Below are 21,748 nucleotides of genomic sequence, written 5' to 3'. Positions count from 1 at the left end.
TGTGCTTCATGAATGTCATAATACCGTTTATGTGTATTTTTTATTCGACATAAAATCAAAAACATGCTGGAATGAGAGAGCTGTTTGGAAGTGCCTTATGTGCCTTGGGACTAAGAGTGGAGCAGTTAAAAATATGAGCCGCTAAATCAAACCATATTTCTTATACAGGCAGACAGACATGCGCATGTGCCATGATTATGTGGATAAAGCTGTCAATATAATACAGCAACATGCCAAAGGCATATAAGAGAAAATAACTGCAGTGCCTGCTATAAAGTACCCAAACTCAGATTTCCCAAAGGTCTTATCATGATTAAGTTAAAGGGAATGAGCATTTTTTCCCATGGTAAAAAGGAAAGGTTCAGCATCATCATTTTATAACCTGCATTGGCTGTTCACGCGCTGATCTGGAACATTATGCAACTGAAAAATGCTGATGCTGTATATAAAAAGACAGGTTGAGCGTGTCTGTAATCAGAGCTTTTGTGATCAAGGCCTCAGTTCCTGGCCAAGACAAAAGAAGTGCATTACATCACACCGGTATTATCAAGTAGCCTTCACACTTACTAAAATATTAGCCTCATGAGTTAGCAGGCTTCTGTCCGAAACACAAAGGCTGATGGATCTAGGATCTATTTTTAGCCTGTCTCCAGTGAATGGGGAAAGAGGACACATTTTATCATTCCAAAATGCAACAAAGACCCTAACCTACCTAGGTGTAAACATTATCTTAACATTATCAGTACTGTTTTCATTTCTGTCTGGAGCACGTTAATGGCACAGAGGTGCAATCCTAAAAGTAAGAGACACTATATTAGCAATAATAATTTTCATCACTTGCTTGAGGTAGTCAGCCAATCACAATGCACTGGATTAGTTGGCCAATCACTGTGCACTTTGTTTTTCAGACCGATGAGCTTTGTAAAAATCGATGCTTTTCAGAAAAGCACAACATAGAGGAGAACCAATAATTTACAGTATATGGAAAATAATGTTGTTGTTTTTTTTTTTCCTTAAACCGCATAGACACATTTCATTACACCAAATACACAGACTCTTTCTCCCTCAGGTGAAACTGCCTTTCAGAACATTAAGAAATAGAAATCCTCATTTTAATATTTCCTGGCTCTTGTTTAACTGATGTTTATACAGTCTCCAGTCGAGTCTCCTTAAATTTCTGAACAGGAAAATGTTGTAAAAGTCTCTGGTGCAAAAGATCTCCAATTAAATTTTTAAAGGTCTGTTGGTGGTTGCTAAACATTTCAATGGACCTTTCTCACATTTCCGGGATTCTCAGCAGCGATAGTTGGGTAAACTTGAAGAGCAAATGGGAGAGTAACAAAAATATTTTTTGCATTCCCATTTTCTCAAATAGTCAAACATCACAGTCTTGTGTAAAGGGTCCATTATAAAATTACAGTCAAAATCAATCATATTGCTTTAGTTTTTCATTCTTTAGGAAATATCTTAGCTAAACTGACTTACCACAACATACCTGAAGTTTTGAACCAAAAGTATTTAACCACTACACCGCCACTAAACCACGGTAGACAGAGTTTAAATAGTAAGAGGAGAACTGTTCCCTTAAAGGTAAAGTGTGACATTTTTCAATCTAAAAATTCATGTCTAGATTATTATGCAGAGACAACTATAGGTAAACAATTTGTGGGTTGGTTTCAAAAACAGCTCTGGAGAGCCATCAAAATATTGCTGTTTGCTCAATCAGCCAGCCAATGGCATGTTTTTCTTTTTTGGGTGGGGCCACCTGTTTAGCTAACCAATGGCAGACAGGAGAGAAATCTGTTTGAAACAGTCATAAATTTAGCATTTGGTGACCAGTGATCCACAAACTCCACACTTCAGCTTTAGGAGCGATATAAAATTTCAAAGGATTTCAACAAAAATAAAATTCTGCCTTTTCTTTTTTTCAGTTTTACATCACAATGTCTTGCCATTTCATATTCAAATCATGTTAACATTCTTGATAAATGATACATTTTTAACTATACCCTAGTAAAACACTTCAATCCTAAACGTCAGTACTTTTTCAATAGTCTGACAGTGAATGGAAGCAGATATATTCTTTTTAACAGCATCTAATACATATATTAAGATTTGTTTTATCTAATAGCAAACACCACTAACAGAAACTGCCTAAATACAACACAATTAAACAAGATGTACTCATTTTATGAGTTTTAATTTAATAGGAAAAGCTCTAGAACTTAACGGATGCCGGTCATTTTGCCTTGTCCTTTTCATAGCTTCAGACTTGAGAATGCTTACAGCAGTTGGCACATTGATAGTAAACAGGCAGAATTAAGTCATTTAAGGAGGCCAGTCACAGCCTCAGGTACATTTGGGGAAACAGTTACATTCCCCTCAGTTTTGCCTTTAGATGGTCTTGTTTTTAATTTTGTTTTTTACTGCGCTGTCATAATTGACTCCACTCTCCCAACTAATACACACAGAAATTCTATAATATATATGTATTTTCTGTTATTTCCTCGCTAAGAACCCGTTTTAGTAGGTATGTGTTTTTGCCTGCTAGACCTGGTACAGTGATCAATGCAAAGTTGTCTTTGGCAAGTATTATTTTAAATAGCTAGAGGAAGAAATGTTTTTCTACACCGGCTGTAAATTTGGACTATGGACTTTTTTCATCCAGGTCAGTGTTCCCAGAGGAGCTCATTTCTGGGAGACAGCATGCATTGTTTTAATATAAATCACCCGAAATTATGAGTCTTTTTTGTCATGTAGCTTGAAATGAGACTTCATGATCAAATCCCAAGTTTGAAAACTTTGGCTCACTTCATGTTCTTTACTTGACAAGCTGCTTTGCAAACCCTCAGTCTGTCTGTTGTGGCTAAAAATAAAAGCCAAATTCAGTTGAAGGGGAGACAGATATGAATCTGTGGATAAAATGCATGGATGAATACTGTCATGTAAGAAGACATCAAGGCAAACGCAATGTCTTTTGACAATTCTCACCCCTTTATCCTCTTTGAAAATGTCGGGTCTTTCATAAAAAGGTTTGAATGCACTGAAGCAAATAATAGATGGATGGACAAATGCAGACTGTAAATCACTTGATATAATACTCGTGCCACATCAGATTGCAAAACGGAAGTTGAATGAATAGTCGAGTGTTGAAAGACTGCAGATGCTCCTGGATATAATAAAAATATAATGGACAGGCATGAGAAGGGCTCGTTTCCAGAACGGGAAGCTCTTGGAGGAAATCTCTGCTAAGGCTATTTTGCTCTCGCTGACATACCAGGTCACCGCCAGTCTTCATTTGTCTTGCAGTTGTAGAAAAGATTCCGATAAATTATTTATTTTTATTCTTACGTATGCATATGTGTATGCCTCGCTTAAATACCTTGCTAGCGGCCATGTAACATGACCCAGTTGTCATTATCAGTCCATTCTGAATTAGCATTGCGCTAATCTACTTCAATTCAGATTTGAAGTGTGAACAGGAGTTCGGTCAAGGGGTCGAGAGATAGAAGGTGAGAACATCTGTGAGGTCACACCCACCAAGTCTTGCAGGTAATTTATGCTGAGTAAACATTTGACCTCCTGCGCTTTTAGCACAGACTTTATTTCTCAAGGGGCTCCTGACTTGACACGTTTTGTGCTGCATTTCTTTTGTAAAACTGTAAATTAGTCAATATACGGAGTTAAGTTAGTCCACCTTGGCCTTGTCTTTTCTTAGAGAAGCTTCAAACTAAGTCATTTTAAATTTCTTGGCAGACTTTGCATCATGGAAACTGTTGGATAAAGTTGGTAAGATCTGACAATCAGATATTTTCAAGCCACAAACCTTCAGTCTGCTTTCGGATGAAGTCCATATCTCGAATTTTTCTCCCTCTAGTGCCAATATTTGCAGTAATTTAATTTCAACTGCCTCTTCGACCATGACATTTAAAGGACATTTTTGGCCACAGAAGGACAAACTTTGAGAAAAACACAAATGCTTGCTGGATTCTCTCCATGTCGGAGATGTGAAATAGTAATTATCCGTTCATTGGGAACTTATAATTGCACATCTGTTTTTTATTTTATATTCCAAGAATGCAGTTATGTGCTTTGCATTTGATTGCAATTTCTTCATATTTTGTAAGAATTTCATCACACATGCTAGCGTATGAAGATGTGAATTTAATACAGCTATTGTCATTCCCCTTTGTAGTTTTTCTTGAGTTAGAAAAAAAAACTTTTTCCCCATTATGCTACAACATATAACTACATACATACTTCAAAATAGCTTGCAGCTGGATTGAGTTACACCTCCCAAGTCTCATTCAAGACAGCAACGAAAACCCAGCAGACCAATTGTTTTTAAGTAAACTCTGCTAACAGTTTTATAACCTGGACCTCGTAAAAGAGGGCCAGACTTCTGGTCAGTCCTCTTGATTTGGCTGGAATCCCCATTTGCTTGTCGGTGTGGCAGCTGGGGGCGAGTATGTGTGTGTCCCTAAGGTTATATACGACTGCTGTCACGTTCCACATCTGACAACCATCCCAAGATGTACATCATCCATCCTTTTCCCTTTTCCATGTGATTCCTCAATAAAAGAGGGGGTGTGAATGTCAAAGCGGAGGGGAGGGGAGCCGAGAGGGAGGGGAAGGAGTCAGAGCTCACACACAATCGGCATGCGTGAGAGAGAGTAAAAGAGAAACAGAGAGAGGAGAGAGAGCAAGTGGATGAGGGAGAAGGAGAGATCTAAAGGCAATTGTTGCTTAAAAAATTCATTTCTGTCCTAGAGGAGCCAGCTGGGATTGAATACTGCAGGTTAAACGGCGCCAGGCAGAAGGTAAGACCACCAGTGTTTTAAAGGTGATCAGGTCATCAGAATTACTTTTCATTGACTGCAAGGTTATCGCTATATATCTATGTTTTACTGTTTCCTTGTTTCGGCAGCACATACCTTTCTTAACAAATACTAAATATAAATATATTAATTAGATATGTTTTTTTTTTTTTAGAATGTGTGTGTGTGTGTGTGTATGTATGTGTGTGTATATATATATATATATATATATATATATATATATATATATATATATATATATATATATATATATGTGTGTGTGTGTTATTATTACATTTCTTCAATCTTAAATTTTTTCGTAATATAATGCATTGCCCAAAGTGACATGCTAATTATGGTCATCGTTGACTTCACAATTTAAGAATCCAATTTTAAGAGAGACTGCATATTAATAACATTAAGATCAGACACATAATGATTTTGCTCCGAAATGACTCCAAAATGGCTATATTATAAATGACGAGCTTCACATAATGTGTGCTGTGGGAGATCGGTTGCTAAGGTAAGCCATCAGCTGCTTGTCTAGCACAGACAGGGACTGAATACACAATTTAATGCTAAGCCAGAGGTCGTTAGCCGAGCGCACCAGATGAGAAATCATAGATATTCTGAGGATTGTTTATGGAGCTTGAGGAAGAGGTGAACTAGAACACACTTCCCTCAGGATGTTAGATTTAAAAGCAGACAGTGTCAACCAGTGCGCAACTCATTCATAATCAGTAGGCTACTACATAACAGTCCTTTGATGACTCTTCAAGCTATTTACAAAGATATTAAAATCTGAGGTATTTTCAGAAGATGACGACAGCCGTCAATTTGCACGTCACATTAGAGCGGGAAGGTTAATGGGACAACATAACAGGGTAAACCCTGCCACGGATTTACAGTGCGCAGACCCTTTCATCCTTTAGCATTCCAATCAGACCGGCACTTTTCTGAGAAGCTAAATGTAAAGCTAACATTAGTTTAGCATTGGCTCACATGGTGCCCTGGCTATTGGCAACAAGCTACTTTCCAATCCACTGTGTTTGTCTTATCTTTATCACAGGAGATATATTTAGTGTGGGCTTTAGTGTGGAGACGTGGTTTACTGGCGTCGGCGTGTGGTGGCAGTGCCCCTGGCATGCTGCTTGGGTTGCAGATGGGCATGGGAGGAGGGCTGCGGGGTGATCCCAGCAGGAATCTGCCCTTTGGTTTATTAAAAGCCGGTCAAACAATAGGGTGCTAAAAAAGTAGAAAACAGTGACGTAACCCCTTCACCGGAGGAGGGGGTTTGGGCATGTCAATGTGACTGAGAAGACAATTCTGCTTATTGGCAAATACTAGGCGACCACACGGCTCACTCAACAACTGTGGACTCAGCTGCTGGCAGACCCATCAAGAGCGCCCTTTTGAAGTTTTGATGATACCCTTGTTAGAGTACTCAAACGATTAAATGAAATCTGAAGGATTCATTGGAAACATGATTCTTAAAATTTTCTTGTATAATCAACAAATATATTTTATATTATACAACAGTTCTGGGGATTTTTAGTGACTCTTTCCTTATGACAGTAGGTGGCAACAAGGTGTCAATTAAGTATTCGTAAAACAATAGGCAAAAAGTACCCAGATAACCTACTACTTCCGCAAAGATTCGGATGTGCGCATCCGATAAAACCTTTACTATCCCATGAGGCCATGGCAGTTGCAAATGGTATTGAAGCCATGCAATTAACACTAAGTCATATGGCAGATAAAGTATGTCTGCATTGCATTCAAACTACGTTCAATCTATATAGAATGTAATTTTTTAATGGTTACAAAGTGTGTTTTAATTCAAATGTAGTTCCTACTTAATAATTCATTACATTTATATAGCACTTTCTGAGCACTCAAAGTGCTTTACATAGAAGGGAGAATCTCCTCCTCCACCACCAGTGTCCAGCATCCACCTGAATGATGCAATGGCAGCCAAAGTGTGCCAGAACGCCCACCACACCCAGCTCATTGACGGAGAGGAGACCATGATGGTCAGAGGCCAACAGGCAAGTTTGGCCAGGATGCCGGGGTCACACTTCTACTCTTTTCAAAAAACATCCTGGGACATCTAATGACCACAGAGGGTCAGGACCTTGGTTTTCCTGGGACATCTAATGACCATCTGAAGGACGGTGCTTGTTGACAGTATAGTGACCTTGTCCCTATACTGGGGCGTTAGGACATCACACAGACCAAATGGAGAGCACTCCCTGCTCTCCCATCTAGGTACTGACCAGGCTCAACCCTGCTTAGCTTCAGTGGGCAACCAGTCTTGGGCTACTGGGTGATATGGCTACTGGTTAGTACTTAATATGCAAACCCAGCAGTGTTATTAAAAATAGGACAGATCATCTTTTTCTCCAATGATTCATTTGAAAAACTGAATCATTCAGGAAAAAGACTACTGTTTATTGCTCTAAGATTCACAACAGATTTCACAACAGAATATGCAGAACCATTTTTGTTGACTGCAAAAATACACAAACTATCATCCGATATTGTGTCTAAAATTTAAAACATAGTGTTTATTCCAGTATCATGATTCCTTTTATACAACATTGTGCAATCATTATGATCCAGATTAAATGTTCTTCCAATCTGATTATTTTCTCAGCGTAGTTTGGTTTGAAGGCATTAAGAGACTTTGAGATGGATTACCTCAGAAATTGAGCTCTAACTTAAAATAAGCCCATTTCCTCACAGCAATGTTGAGGAAACTATAACTAATAATGTGGATTCAATTGACTCAATCCACATAATCCAACCCCTTAGCTGGTTTTGAGTAGAAAATCCTCCTTAAAATGACAGTCTGAGCTTTATCTTAAGCAGAAAAAGCAGCAAGGGTTAGAACAGGAGACAGAATTGAGATATCAAGAACCGACCCATGATCCCCTTGAGTTCTTTAAAACCACCATGTGAAGATGACCTGACATGAAAAGCTTGTTGTTCCCACATTTTATACCCTCTTAATCAAATAGACACTATGGTTTTTAATGATATCACAACACAGAGGCCTGAGTGAGGTGAGAAGCAGCACTGAATTGAGTGCAACAACTTCTGCCATACGGCCTTTAAACTGCGGCTGATTTTGAATGTCAGGAATTTCACAGTTCTAATGGTGCAGACGGCGAGGCCCCTCTCAGGCTTGCCACAGCCTGAGAGGATCAGCCATGTTCAAAAGATCCATACTCTATTTCCACAACCACTAGTGCCACGCCTAGGGACAGTTCATTCCAGGGAACTGCTCCCTGAGTCGCGTTATAGCTACTGACTGGACTCCAGGTTAAGACGCGCTCCCTAAGAGAGCAGTCTGTCCTGAGAGTTCAGTGCAGCGGGGTTTTGGCGTGTCTCACCCAGCCCTGGCTCCTGCCTTCCTCTTAAATTTGTTTACTGTGGGATAAAATTTGGCAGTTAGTGAAGGTAAAAGATACACTGTTTTGCATCTTGCAATTTGGAAATATTATAGGGATAGCTCACTTTTACTCACCCTCGTGTCGCTCCAGTGACTTTGTTTCTTCCGAGGGACACAAAAGATGATATGTTCAAGAATGTTTCAACTTTTTATGCAACCAATAAACATGTTAAACAACAATGACTTCACCGCATGGAACAATTTTTTTTTATTTCTTCTCCACAAAATACTAAAGTAATAATATAATATAGGGAACACTTTATTTTAAGGATTAGTTATCACTATCAACTAGTTGTTTATTAGCATGCATATTATTAGCTGTTTAATTAGTACTAATAAAGCACATATTAATGCTTTATTCTGTATAACCCTATTCAAGACCTTTTTATCAACTATTACTAACCATAAATAAGCAGCAAATTAGGAGTTTATTGAGGGAAAATGCCTAGTTATTGGTGAACATGTGTTCCCTATTCTAAAGTGTTACAATAATAATAATAATAATATAATATATATATATAGACACACACACATCAAGATGGTTTACTTATTTTACTTATGCATGGAAGAAACTGCAAGACGAAATATGTCAGAATTAGTCCCACCTTCTAAATTAAAAGGTCAATTGCCAATTTGTGAAGCAATTGTGTCACTGCAACCACTGTTTGAAGCTTCAGTTGCCATAGAAACAGTCATAGGCTTGCCCTTAGGATGACTGTATTTGCACACTGACTGGACTAACCTCAAGTATACACCATATAAACCATTTGAGTGTAAAAAAAAAAAAAAAAAGAAAGAAAGACATAATGAGACATAAGCCCTATTGAAAACACCATCATGTCAGATTTTGCTGTTGATTTGAAATATGTTATTAAGTTATGAGTTTCTGAGATTTCTGTATTTCCTCAATTTAAGTAAACAGGAGTTGGTCTTGCATGCCAGAAATAGCTTCCCAGAGGCGTTGCAAATATGGCCACTGAGTGAACTGACTTTGGTAGATGATGATAGAATTTAACTTTTAGAGTGTTTTACAATGTATCACACTGTGGCGAAAATATTCTGGTTACACACTTTGTTTTAGACACTCCCGAAAATGTCCATGCTGAGAAAAACAAGTTCTTGTCTCTGCCTCCGATTGTACTGTGAGAGCTAATTAAATCACTAATTTGATTACATCTTGCATCAGACAGTTGTTATGCTAAGATTCCAGCACGTCAAAGCTCATTTTCCTAGTCTATAAACTCCAAAATGTAAGTGTACAAAAGTGAATAGATATGAAGCCAGAGAGGGAAACAATTCCTCTGCTCAGAGGTGGACAGATGTGGTGGATTCCGTCTAAGATGGAGGTGATTGTAAGTCCTTCTGCCATTTGTAGACACAGTGGGCTTTATAAATCTACAGGCTGAAGCAGGTGTGGATGCTATGGTGGTCAACATTACCTTACATTGACTTCTGGCAAGAAGCAACACACCCACAACTGTCCTAACAGCACTAGAAGCTTTTGACTGATGAAGCTGCCATAGATGATTGCGGCATGAGGTCACCGTCTCATTGTTTATGAACTAAATTGGATCTGTAGTTATCTTTTGAGCTGGGGTGTCTACACTGCATTGTAAATGCCCATTACGGTGCCTACAGATCACTGCCGCAGACGTCCTCCACCAGGTTTGAATGTCAACAGTCTTGTCTGGGCACAATGATGATGATGAAGATGGCGGCTGGTATGCCCAATACTAAATAAATGACGAAGCAAGAGCCTCCTGTATTTAAAGCATCTGAGTTAAGAACAGACTGTGATATGTGCTTTTGTAAACCCCTCAACACATGCTCTCCGGTGCAGTTAAACATTTCAGGGAGTATTTATTTAAACAAGCAAATTGATACCTAAAATCCTTATGCGAGGAATGCTAAAGTTAAATGAGTCGCTCCGGTAAGAAAAACACAAGGAGAAAGCTTTAAATTAGTCTGATGTGCTTGTGATTTTGGAGCAATTGCGGGTTTCGAAATAAAATTGGAAAGAGGTTTAGACATAATGCAAGGCATTGTTTTAGTGAATGATAATTTCCTCTCTGTCTGATCCAGGTTTGCAGAGTCGGTTACCCTCAGGGCTCTGCTACTCATTCTCCCTCTCATTACACCAAACCTTTTAGCAGTTGTGGCTCAGTGAATTTAACTGCCGCGCATTGTCATGAGGACTGTAAAGCACAAAGCTCATGAAAAAAGAAGTATATATATATATAAATAAATATGTACCTATGCTGGCAGTTGTTTCGCTGTCATGAGAGAACTTGCGTGGAGACTTATTTCGTTTTATGAAAAATTCATTTCTGGGGAAATTCACTGCAGGCTGTTTATTAATATATTAGGTTTCTTCGCCGTGTAATAAAAACACCATGTTTTTGTTCAGTGTTGGGATTGTTAGAATAACACTACAGCCGTCTGCCAGCACTCCTCATACATCACAGCCCACTTTTTCCTGGCTGGAGACATGGCAGCAATCACCTTAACCAGTTGGCAAAGGCACAACAGACATCTGTCTCGGGTCATCTGTCACTGCTGGGTTCCCATGCAGACAAACTCCCACTCTCCTTTACTCTGCACCTTACCTTACCTGCGCAGTCCCTCCACTAACAATTTAAACAGCTCCGCAAACTGGCTTTAACGTGTGAAACATTACCTGATATCACACTCTCAGGTGGGTGTCATTACTGCAGCTTGCGTCCTGGACTAACCATGGTTCCTCTCTTTACCTTTCACAGACACATCCAGACCACTAAAGAGGATGGCTGAGTTTAAAGAGAACACTCACTATATGTTTCGGTTCACATGTGCGGCATCAACATCACAGTGGAGAGCTCTGTGTTGTGTTCTGTAGGAGACGGTCAAGTTTTCTTTTCTTTTACCTGTGGAAGTTGCGGACAATATGAGGAACTCAGTCGCTCTGAGCCAGCCTGGGATTCTTCTTCTTCTGGTCACATGTCCCCTGCTGACAATCCTTAATGGTGTAACCTGTAAGGCAGAGAGTGGACACTTAGGGGACAGTGATCCTGACAGGTGTATGAGACATCATTTTGTTGAGACCATCACACATCCTATCTACAAGTGCAATTCAAAGGTAAGATGGCAAAATGTTGATGAACTTAATTGAACAATGATTTACAGTTCAGCGAGGGAGTCATTCAGAACTCAGAAATGCATCTGAACAACTTATTGACTGAGCTAACACACGAGTTACAGGATGTTCATCTTTTTGACTGAATAATTAAAATGAATGACTGACTCCTTAAAAAGAATCAGAATCATAACAATTAAGACAAAAACTACTATCATAGTAGTATCCCGTAGTAGCAAAACTAAATCATTTTTGTAATTGAAATAAATTTTAAACGAAGTAGAATCGAAATGTTAGATAAAACTATACAGAGAAAACAGAACTTGTTTTTTTTTCTTGAGAAATAACTGAAATTGAAGTTTAAGAATTACTACTTGCACTAGAAAAAAAAAAAAAAAAAACTTCTTGCAAAGACATTTCGGTAACACTTTAGAATAAGGTTCCATTAGTTAATGTTAGTTAACTACTTTCGTTAACATGAACTAAGCAAGAACAATCCTTCTACAGCATTTATAAGTCTTAGTTCATGTTAATTTCAACATTTACTAATGCATTATTTAAATCAAAAGTTGTGCTTGTTAACATTAGTTAATGCACTGTGAATTACCATGAACTAACAATGAATAACTGTATTTTCATTAACTAACATTAACGAAGATGAATAAATACTGTAATAAATGTATTATTCATTGTTTGTTCATGTTAATTAATACAATAACTAACATTAACTAATTTCTTGCATCTCACCGATGTCAACTTAATTTTTGTCGCCTATCAGTGTGGAGAAATTTTTGTGGTCTTGTTTAAAAAAAAAAAAAAAAAATCTTATTAGCGTCCAAGTCAAAGTCACACAAAATCAAGCTCCCATGATTACAACCTCCAAGACCATTACAAAAATGGTCTTGGAGGTCAGATCCTTTTGTAAGACAATACACTCTCTACACCCACAACTTTCCTGCTAACAAGCTGCTTAAAAACAAATCAAGTCTCCTGGTGTTTAAAAGGTTTTACATTTAAATACGGAGCCCAGGGATGTCGCTCATAATTAGAACCCAAGGCTGAGAAGAAACCTTGTTTTCATTTATTGAATCAGATAGCATGGCTGGCTTGTCTAATGACCTCTACCTTTAGGTACTTTGACACCTTGGCAAGGAACACTGCCTGTGCACAGTCTGCCTGTGCGGCCCAAAGCCTCGCCAGAAATAAGCTCTCAGGGGGTGCATAAAATGTCTGGGAGATGGCACAGTTCCAGGGCTCCACGCAGTGCTGTGCCTGACTCATTTTTTGGTTATCGAAACAAAAGAGTGCCTCAAAAACATCCCCTCAAAACAAAGCCATCGATAATAAACACTCTGGGATGAGTTCCAGATGCTCTGATTCACCTGTACCCCTCAGAAGGGCAGCCTCTCATGATCTGTATATCGTGAATTAAGATTCTTAGGCTCTTGTTCTTGCAAACCCAGCTGGGCTGTGTCAACAAATATCCAACTTCCAATAAACTAAAGATGAGCTAGTCAGCCACCTGTGCTTGAGCTGAAAATATTCATTCTGCAAGCATTACACACTGCATTTTCTAATTATGAGACAGACTACCTCGATAATGTAAAAGCATTGGGTAAATAAAGGAAAACGTAGTTGGTTTAACATCCATTCAAGGATCTAAACACGGCAGCTGAGATTTTTTTTACTGTTGCTTCCAGAAAGTGGTTAGTGAATAGGGTTGGGAAAAAATACTGATATAACAATTAATCATAATTTTCATTTTAAAGATCTCTACTTCTTGGTCTGGATCTTGTATCTTGACCTTTGAGTCTCATTCAGCAAAAAGTTCTAATCTTTATTCAAAGCATTTATTTAATTGCTAAAAGGTTCAATTTTATGATAAAATGTTAAAGGGGTCATCAGATGCTACATGCACTTTTACAAGTTGTTTGAACTGAAATGAGTGTTGGCAGTGTGTGTACACAACCACCCTATAATGATAAAATCTACTATATCTATTAAAATATTTACCCCTTTTTCAAATCGAGCCGATCTCAGAAGCCTGTTTTTGTGACGTTACACAGTCATGCAACCCCCCACAATAGTTTGATTGACAGTAGCGTTTCAGTACAGACTGGACTTGTGTCTTACCTTAGACCCGCCCTGAGTGAGCTGTCATCAGCCCACCATTGTTTCAGATGTAGACAAGAATGTCTCCTAAGTGATTGAGGTGTTTTGTTGTTGGATGTAATAATGAACCCAACAGTCATTGTTTACTCTAGTGGATTACGTTTGTTTCTGAAGGGAATGCGCCCCGATCTACCTAAATGCGTCTATCTTCACGCGACTCATTCTTGGTCTAACTTCACCAACAGAAAAAGTAAGTATAAGGTGTCTTAATCAATCTTTGCAAATCGCCTTTCCTAGTAATGTTTCAAGATGAATAACCTAAAGTTAACAGTCCCTCAGAGAGTGGCCCAGAAGATATGGGCGGGGTCAGGAGAGCTCATTAACATTTAAAGGAAAATGCTACAAAACGGCTTGCTCTGAAAAGAGCTGTTTTTGACAGGGTAACAAGGTGTTTTTTACACTATCATTGAGAAATTTTAACCAAACTGTTACAGACTTTTCATTAAGACCCTAAAGAATCATATCAATTGTGAAAAATGGCCATCCGATGACCCCTTTAACATTTTCATCAGGCAACTTTGCAGAACAAGCAGTCATACCAACATATATGTATTTTTTTATTCTGAATTAGGAACATTATTATAATGCAGCCAAAGATACATTACAAGACAAATAAACTTCAGAGTCCTGAGTATTTCATTAATTTGTCATTTGACAAATGCAACCAATGTAGTCAGATTCAAATAAAAATTACTCTTATAAACTACTTTTAGTAAATAAAAAAAACATTCAGTGCAACTGGTGTAGTACCACTGACAAAGCACTGACTCTTTTGAATCAGTGCTTTTTTAGTCAATCGATGGTGCAACTGCAAGTATGATATTGATTTTACACAACAGTTCAATAACCAAGAAGTTAATATTTCTAAACAAAACCACAAAGGAATAATGTTAAGTTCTATCAAATAGAGGTAGGGTTCCTGAATGAATCAAAATTGTGAAAAAATAATAATAATTCAGTGACACACTCGTGAAGACAATCACTTGTCACCAATTGGCCTAATGTAATCTTCTGAAAGAATCCTCACAAACTAATGCACAGACTGAAGCCTGAGTATGTGTGGAGTGGCAAACATGTACAAGTGGATTGATACAAGCAGTGAAAAGTCCCAGAAATCTTAAGAGATTTAAAGAAGAAAATACATTTTAAGTTTACTTCATCCACAAAATACTTAACAGTTTCATTTTTATCATTCATATTATAATGTACCAAGAAGATTCCCTGTATAATTAACAAATCATTTCTTGGATATGTAATCAAAATGGACACTATAGACAATGTGAAATACTTTTCCACTCTGGTAATAAATCGGAAAACAATTTGAATTATGCAATGAACTAACAGTTAAAATTTCCTGTCTCAAAAACAATTTCTGATTGACAGGCAAGTACACAGGCCCATTGTCTAAAAGCAGCACAATGGATTAAGCTCAACTCAGTCACCTTTAAAGAAGCTTGTTACACATTGCATTAGTTATGAGGATGGCTGTTGCTTCCATGCAAATTTCAGCAGTGCGACACAATAGGATCCACCTGCGCAGTCACTCTGAGATAAATATAGAGGGGAAGATGGCTTACATCTGCTGCCCAGCTTTTGTCACCTTGGATATCCATCTTCCGTTGGCCACACACCTCCACTGCACCTCCCTCTGAAATACCCCACATCTCTCCACCGTTTGTTTTACGAACATGGCCGTATGCCTACAGTTTCAGGTAACATTAAATAATGACATCAGCTAAAAGCAGCAAGCAAATGCCGCTTCATTCATGGACGTCGGACCATGAGTGATGCATATCGGGTGCTTTTTGGCTTTAGTCAGGCTAGTGTTCCTTATAATGCGGGTGACACTCTGCTAACACTATGCAGCTGAAAGACAACATGACATAGGAGTCCATTTACGGAGTGTTCAGGAATGTGGCGGCCCGTGGTCTGGCCAGCACCTCATATTCCGAATCAGTAGACCATTGAACTGGGTCACGTTTGTGTCTATCATTGTAGATGCGCAACACTCATTAAGCTTTAATTACCAGAGCACTCTTATATAGGACAGAGCATTTTTTGATGAGTGAATCCCTCTTTATCAGCCAGTAACTTCAGCGATGTTGCCAGGTGGATCACTGAACACCATAAGTCGGTCCCACAAAGTGCAAAGCCATTCATCTGTCACACAACAATCCTCACAAAGCAAACGAGGCAAATTATTAGATTGAGGTATTTGGGGGAGTCAAGTTGCTTGAGCATCCAGGTCTGGGAGAGATCAACCACACTCCCATCAACATGTAGGTGCAAGGTCAAGGTGAGAAAGTACACAAACTTTCATTGTTCAGCACTTCAAAATTTAGTCCTGACACAGGGGTAAAACTAGAGATGCACGGGACTCTTGCTTTATAATAGCTAAACATGTTTAGCCCCTTTCACACTGCACGTCGGACCCGCAATATTCCCGTAACATTGCCTGGTCGCCTTCTGTGTGAAAGCAACCACGTCCCGGAATTGATTACCGAATCGAACCCGGGTCGGGGACATAGTAACATTGCGGTAATCGATCCGGAACGAGCGCTGTGTGAACAAAAGCCAGATCTAATTCCGTATCGAAGTGATGACGCGCGTTATCGCGCGACTTTTTTACCGGCTGTTTTGAAGGAAGATCAACATTCGCGACGAAAACATATGTGCAAACTGTAATGAAGCAGAGATCAGTTAGTTCCTCACTTTCCGCGCTGACGCAGAGATCGTTTGCTTGCTTCAGTTAAAGTATAACGTGCCAAGCGTTGTCGACTCGTACATTACACGTCACGCGCTGATGTCACGTGTCGTTACGGGATCTTCAAGGGTTGTGTGTGAAAGCACGCACATATACCAGGTCATCACTGGCAGTGTGAAAGTGCCAAATCTAGCGACCAGGGAACAATTACAGGAACACTTTACCCCTGTATTTGCAGGAATGGCAGTGTGAAAGGGGCTTTTGTTTACAGGTTCCACTGTTGAAACTACTAAAGAAAATAATTTCTTTAATACACATTCCACAATTTATGTATCAAAAAGTGGTATAGCCAATTTAGGACTACAAAAATGAAGAATGAAAATGGCTTCATTTCCTTCTTTCTTTCTTTCTTTCTTTCTTTCTTTTTTTTACTTCATTTCTTAAAAAAATTAATTAATTAAAGGGATAGTTCACCCAAACTAGAAAATTCTGGCATTAATCGCTCACCCTTGTGTTGTTCCAAACCTTTAAGACCTTTGTTCATCTTTGCAACACAAATTATGATATTTTTGATGAAATCCCAGAGCTTTCTGACCCTGAATAGACAGCAACGCAACTACCATGTTCAAAGCCCAGAAACGTAGAAAAGACATCGTTGAAGGGGTCATTGGATGCCCATTTTCCACAAGTTGATATGATTCTTTAAAAGTCTATAGCATACTTTGGTTAAAATTTCTTAGTGGTAGTGTAAAAAAACACCCTTTTTTTACCCTGTCAAAATTAGTAAGCTGTTTTTAGTCCATGCGCTTTAAATGATAATGAGCTGACCCCCCCCCCCCCCCCCCCCCCATGAGGTGACGAGCAGACTGTAAACTTGATTAACTAGCATGTTATTAGGAAAGGCAATTTGCAAAGATTCATAAAAAACCCGTATACTCCTTCTGTAAATGAAGCTGGACCACAAATGATTCCCTCGAACATAGACGCATTTAGGAAGATCAGGATCGGCGCATTCCCTTCAAAAACAAAATAATGTTAATATCTTCATTTGTGATCTGAAGACAAATGAAGGTCTTATGGGTTTGGATGGAACAACATAAGGGATATTCCTTGAACTATTCCTTTAAACAAATTGGGCTCATTTTCAGATTTTGTAGATAATTTGATTGATACATAGACAGACAGATAGATGGACAGCCTCCTCAAACATGGGACTAATTAACCTTTTTTGCTCTACAGATGGTTCTCCTGGCTCGATGTGAGGGTCACTGCAGCCACACGTCCCGCTCGGACCCGCTGATCTCTTTCAGCTCTGTCTTGAAGCAACCTTTCAAAAGCACGTGTTTCTGCTGTCGTCCACATACCTCCAAACTGAAGGCAGTGCGTCTGCGATGCTCGGGCGGGACACGGATAACCGCGACTTACCGTTACATCCTCGCGTGCAGCTGCGAGGAGTGCAGCTGAATAAATTTGTCATGGAGAAAGACCCTCTGGCTGAAACACATAAAAAAAGTTGAAGGTACACTTTATTGCAGATGATTCAGAGCAAGCATTTTACGATTCATTAGCACTGCCGCAATGTTGCCAACAACCCATCAAGACTTCAAGAAGAATCACGTCACATGTAAAGCGGCGCATGCACTCGGATTTCCAGATGTCACCCCACCAGTCGCACCTGCGCATGCGCTCAGCCAGTCAATTTACTTTTATTGCATTCCATTGTTTTGATCACTGTGTGTGTAAAATAGCGGATGCCGACAACAAAATCGTGAAGAAAATCTGATGAAGCTGAAGGGGAGTCACTTTGGCAGCCTATGTGACTTGATACACAGAACAGGACAGAATCGTTTGCATAGACAATGCAAGTGGTGATGAACTATAAAAGTTTGAGTTGTGTCTAGAATAGAAATTGATAGTTCACCCCCTAAAGCCTGGTTTAGAATCACATGACAAAATGTTGGGGTGAATTGACAGTTTATGGTCTCTGGATTTGCTAACGTTCCAGCATACATTTTTGCTTCATTATACTGGCTTAATATTTAAACAATGAAAAATACTCTTGTAACGATCGTATTGCCAATTTTAGACTTTGTAAACCTCCTACAGCTTTTTTACTGTGGAGTTCAGAGCAATCTACCATGCCAGACTGTATGTGGAAAATGTCAGTGTTAAGTCTGTTTATTTCATCATCAAAGTCTCGCAATGGCTCATGACACATAATAGCAGTAGGCTGTCAAGCTAATCACGTACAGTTATGATAACTATGATGTTTGCAATGTGGTATTGTACAGTAAATGATGATTACCATATATATCTATAAAAATGAAAGAAAATGTATTGTTCCTCAAATGTCTGTTGAAATAAATTCACCCTCTACAAATTGCTGTACCTGTACAAATTGCTGAAATGATGACAGTTTGCTTGCTAGACAGGTTTGTACTCCACTACATACCTGACAGCTTTTTGGGCTCTGCACATGAATCTAATAAACAGTGCCCTTTTGTTTTTAAAGACTGACTGGCTGCCTTGTGCTAGCTGTCTTGTTACACATACTTTGGCTCCTCCATACAATGTGACTTTCAGTGGGGCTATAATTAACTTAATGGCTAATTTGACAGCATGACAGACAGTCCACATAATAGCTGTCAGTTGAGTTCTCTGTAATTTTTATGGCTGCCCTAAGACATCTCGCCACACGGTCGGCTGCAGAACCGAGGAACCCGGTTAGATGTCATACCACATTGTTCTCTGACCTTCCGTTAATTCTAACAGAACGTTCCAGGTGTTGTACACATGTGCTTCTTTATTCCCTTTCTAACAAGTGATAATTCAAGCAAAACCGACAAGTGTTTTAAACAGAATGGGGTTAAGTATTTCACCTGATTACTGTTAATTGAAGCCAGTCCTGATTTTGGCCCAGAAGTGTGCCTCTTTCTTTTTCTGTGATGTCCACTTGAGTGAAGATGATGTTTCACCATCTAAAACAAAAAAGGTAAGTCATTTTCTCTCAGAAATCGTACAGAGATCCCATGATTCTGGTATAAAAGACAAGGGAATTGTGATCATTGAATCGACACATGCCTGCAATATCCTTTTAATTTCTCACAAGATACCAACATGAGGCAGTGTTGTATTCTGTCCTTTCACGTTATTAAACTGAAACCAATATCAGCTGCAATTTTTCATTACTTAAACTGAAATTATTCGCTCGTCCAATTTACTCACGCTCTTCTGTGAAACAATCCTCCTTTACTGAGCTTGCACACACAGCTAGGCTACTTGCAAAAAAAATATGTTGTCAGAAAAAAATAAAACATTGTATGTTTTACACATTGTAAAAGGACGTACATCATTCCTCTAAAAATGTTGTTTTACATTTAACCAATGATAGAACAAGGAGTATGAAGAGATATGCTAAAGTCTTGATATATTAGGTGCGAGTTGAGTTTCCATGTTGAACACTTACGTAGCAATAACGCCCTCTTGTGGCCGAGATAGTTGCTGGCCTGTTCTGGGCTTGAGCTCTCTATTCTTTTTTTACATTCTATAGAAAGATATTATTCCTTCTTCTGGGGAGCACTACAAGAGATACTATAAAGAATGTTCATGAAGTTACCCACAATGAAAGTATATATGAGAGCTATCAAGCTCCAAAAATGTCTACACAACAAAAGTCTAAAAGGGTTTGTTCACCCAGTAATCAAATTTATGTAATTAATAACTCACCCTCAGGTCGTTCCAAACCAGTGAGACCTCGGAACACAGGTTAAGATATTTTAGATTTAGTCTGAGAGCTCTCAGTCCCTCCATCTTAATGAAGGCCAGCTTTCCTACACCATAAATGACTCTCATGTTTTAATGATTTTCTGATAAACATTTTATTAAAGGTATATTAATCTGCCAAAAGAAATTCGATATAGGGCACCATTAAAAAAGCGTTAGCTAAATGAAAATGAATATCTTTATATCTTTCTAAGGGCAAAGATATGTTCTTGTGTTGAGTCTGGGTAACATGCTTACTCAAATAAGATCAACAATGGATTTAGATTATCTATACTTATCATGGACATTATCATGTATGGCCTGACAGCCCCATCCAGAAGTAAGTGAGGTTTATGATATGTCTCTGCCTGAAGCAATGTGTGTGAATCTACAGGCACACCCTACATGAATACATCCACCAGATGGCAGCAAATTCTATAAGAAACAGTGGATGCAAAAAACACTAAAAATCCAGTTAGGGTACACAACAAAGTAACAGACTTGCAACTAACAAGCCCTTTCTTAAACACTAGAAAGGTGCCTAGAATGCCCTAAAGAGTAAATATGGAGTGTCTCAAAATCTGGAATACTTGCACATGCTGCACTGTACTGTATTATAGTATCCGATAAAAAAAAAAATATTTTGTTTATTTTGTATTGCATACAACAGTTCTTTCAAATTAAATAATATTGAGTAACTTACATTTCAGTGAAAAAAGGCCAGTTTATTCGCAAAGTTGACTTTGCTTGATAGCAAACACTGAACAGAATAAAAGCAGGTCTGGATCTCCGTAAGTGGAGTTTCCCGCTCAAAGCCTGCTCTTGTCAGTCAGCTTCAGATCCACTCCGGATTTTCCATTTTCTGTTTCATGTGCACCAATGAGTGAAACAAACACCACAATTATGAAAACGTTTTTATAAATTGCTGACAGTACAATACTGGACAATGATGTAATTTGCAGAATTTACACTTCAATTATGAGACTACAGTCTTTCACATACATTGATTTATTTGTGGCGCCAGCCACATCTTGCAACAAAATATAAAGCAGTGATTGTGAGCAGCGAAAACCTCGATCTCTACCACTCCAACAGCACCTCCTGCTGGCAGAGAATGAATCTGAATATATACGTACATCGGTACATGCCACCACTGAACTATGGTCACTAATAAATTCAACTGTATAACAGTTTCAAGGCAATTCATGTTAGAATTAAACCACAATAAATATAATACATATTGCCGTTACACTTATCTATACATAGTAAATGAAGTTATTCAAGTGGTTGTTGACATCCTATCTAAAACGTGATTTAGCCAAATAATAATAATTATAGTAATGCTGCCACTCTAATATGTCTTGCAATATCCGTATGTGTATAAGTTCTGTGCAATCCTCTTGTTCAATATTCTCGGGGTCTGAATTCGGCTCAGATTGATATATCCTAAAGCAATAGCGAAGCTATTGAGTATCACAGTCCCACCCACAGCCCGAGAGAGCTCTGGTGCCGGAAGTAAATTTCCCATTCATTTCTCCCATTGACTTTCGGAAAAATCTGTATCTAAAGAGTTTTAGAGCATGTGTGAGGAAAACCAGCTACAGCTGAACTCATAAGCATATAACATATCATTTCGAGTGAAAAAATTAAGAGAAAATCCCAAAAAAAGTCAAAGGTACAAGACTGTGTACATATTTTCATTTCGAGCGCAGGAACTACTCATCCCA

The 21,748-nt window shown here is 38.6% G+C and overlaps 1 protein-coding gene across 1 annotated transcript; it reads left to right on the top strand.

The window, feature by feature from the left end:
* The first annotated feature begins 4,675 nt into the window (after positions 1-4,675).
* On the top strand, positions 4,676-18,770 carry ndp (norrin cystine knot growth factor NDP). The gene is made up of 3 exons (XM_052564768.1): positions 4,676-4,820; positions 11,031-11,386; positions 17,499-18,770. The coding sequence occupies exons 2-3, from the start codon at positions 11,195-11,197 to the stop codon at positions 17,721-17,723; spliced, it is 417 nt and encodes a 138-aa protein (XP_052420728.1). The 5' UTR covers positions 4,676-4,820; positions 11,031-11,194; the 3' UTR covers positions 17,724-18,770.
* Positions 18,771-21,748: the final 2,978 nt, after the last annotated feature.

Source organism: Carassius gibelio, chromosome B9, assembly GCF_023724105.1.
Source record: "Carassius gibelio isolate Cgi1373 ecotype wild population from Czech Republic chromosome B9, carGib1.2-hapl.c, whole genome shotgun sequence".
In the NCBI taxonomy this organism is placed as follows: domain Eukaryota; kingdom Metazoa; phylum Chordata; class Actinopteri; order Cypriniformes; family Cyprinidae; genus Carassius; species Carassius gibelio.
This window is presented reverse-complemented; position numbering and strand designations above follow the sequence as displayed.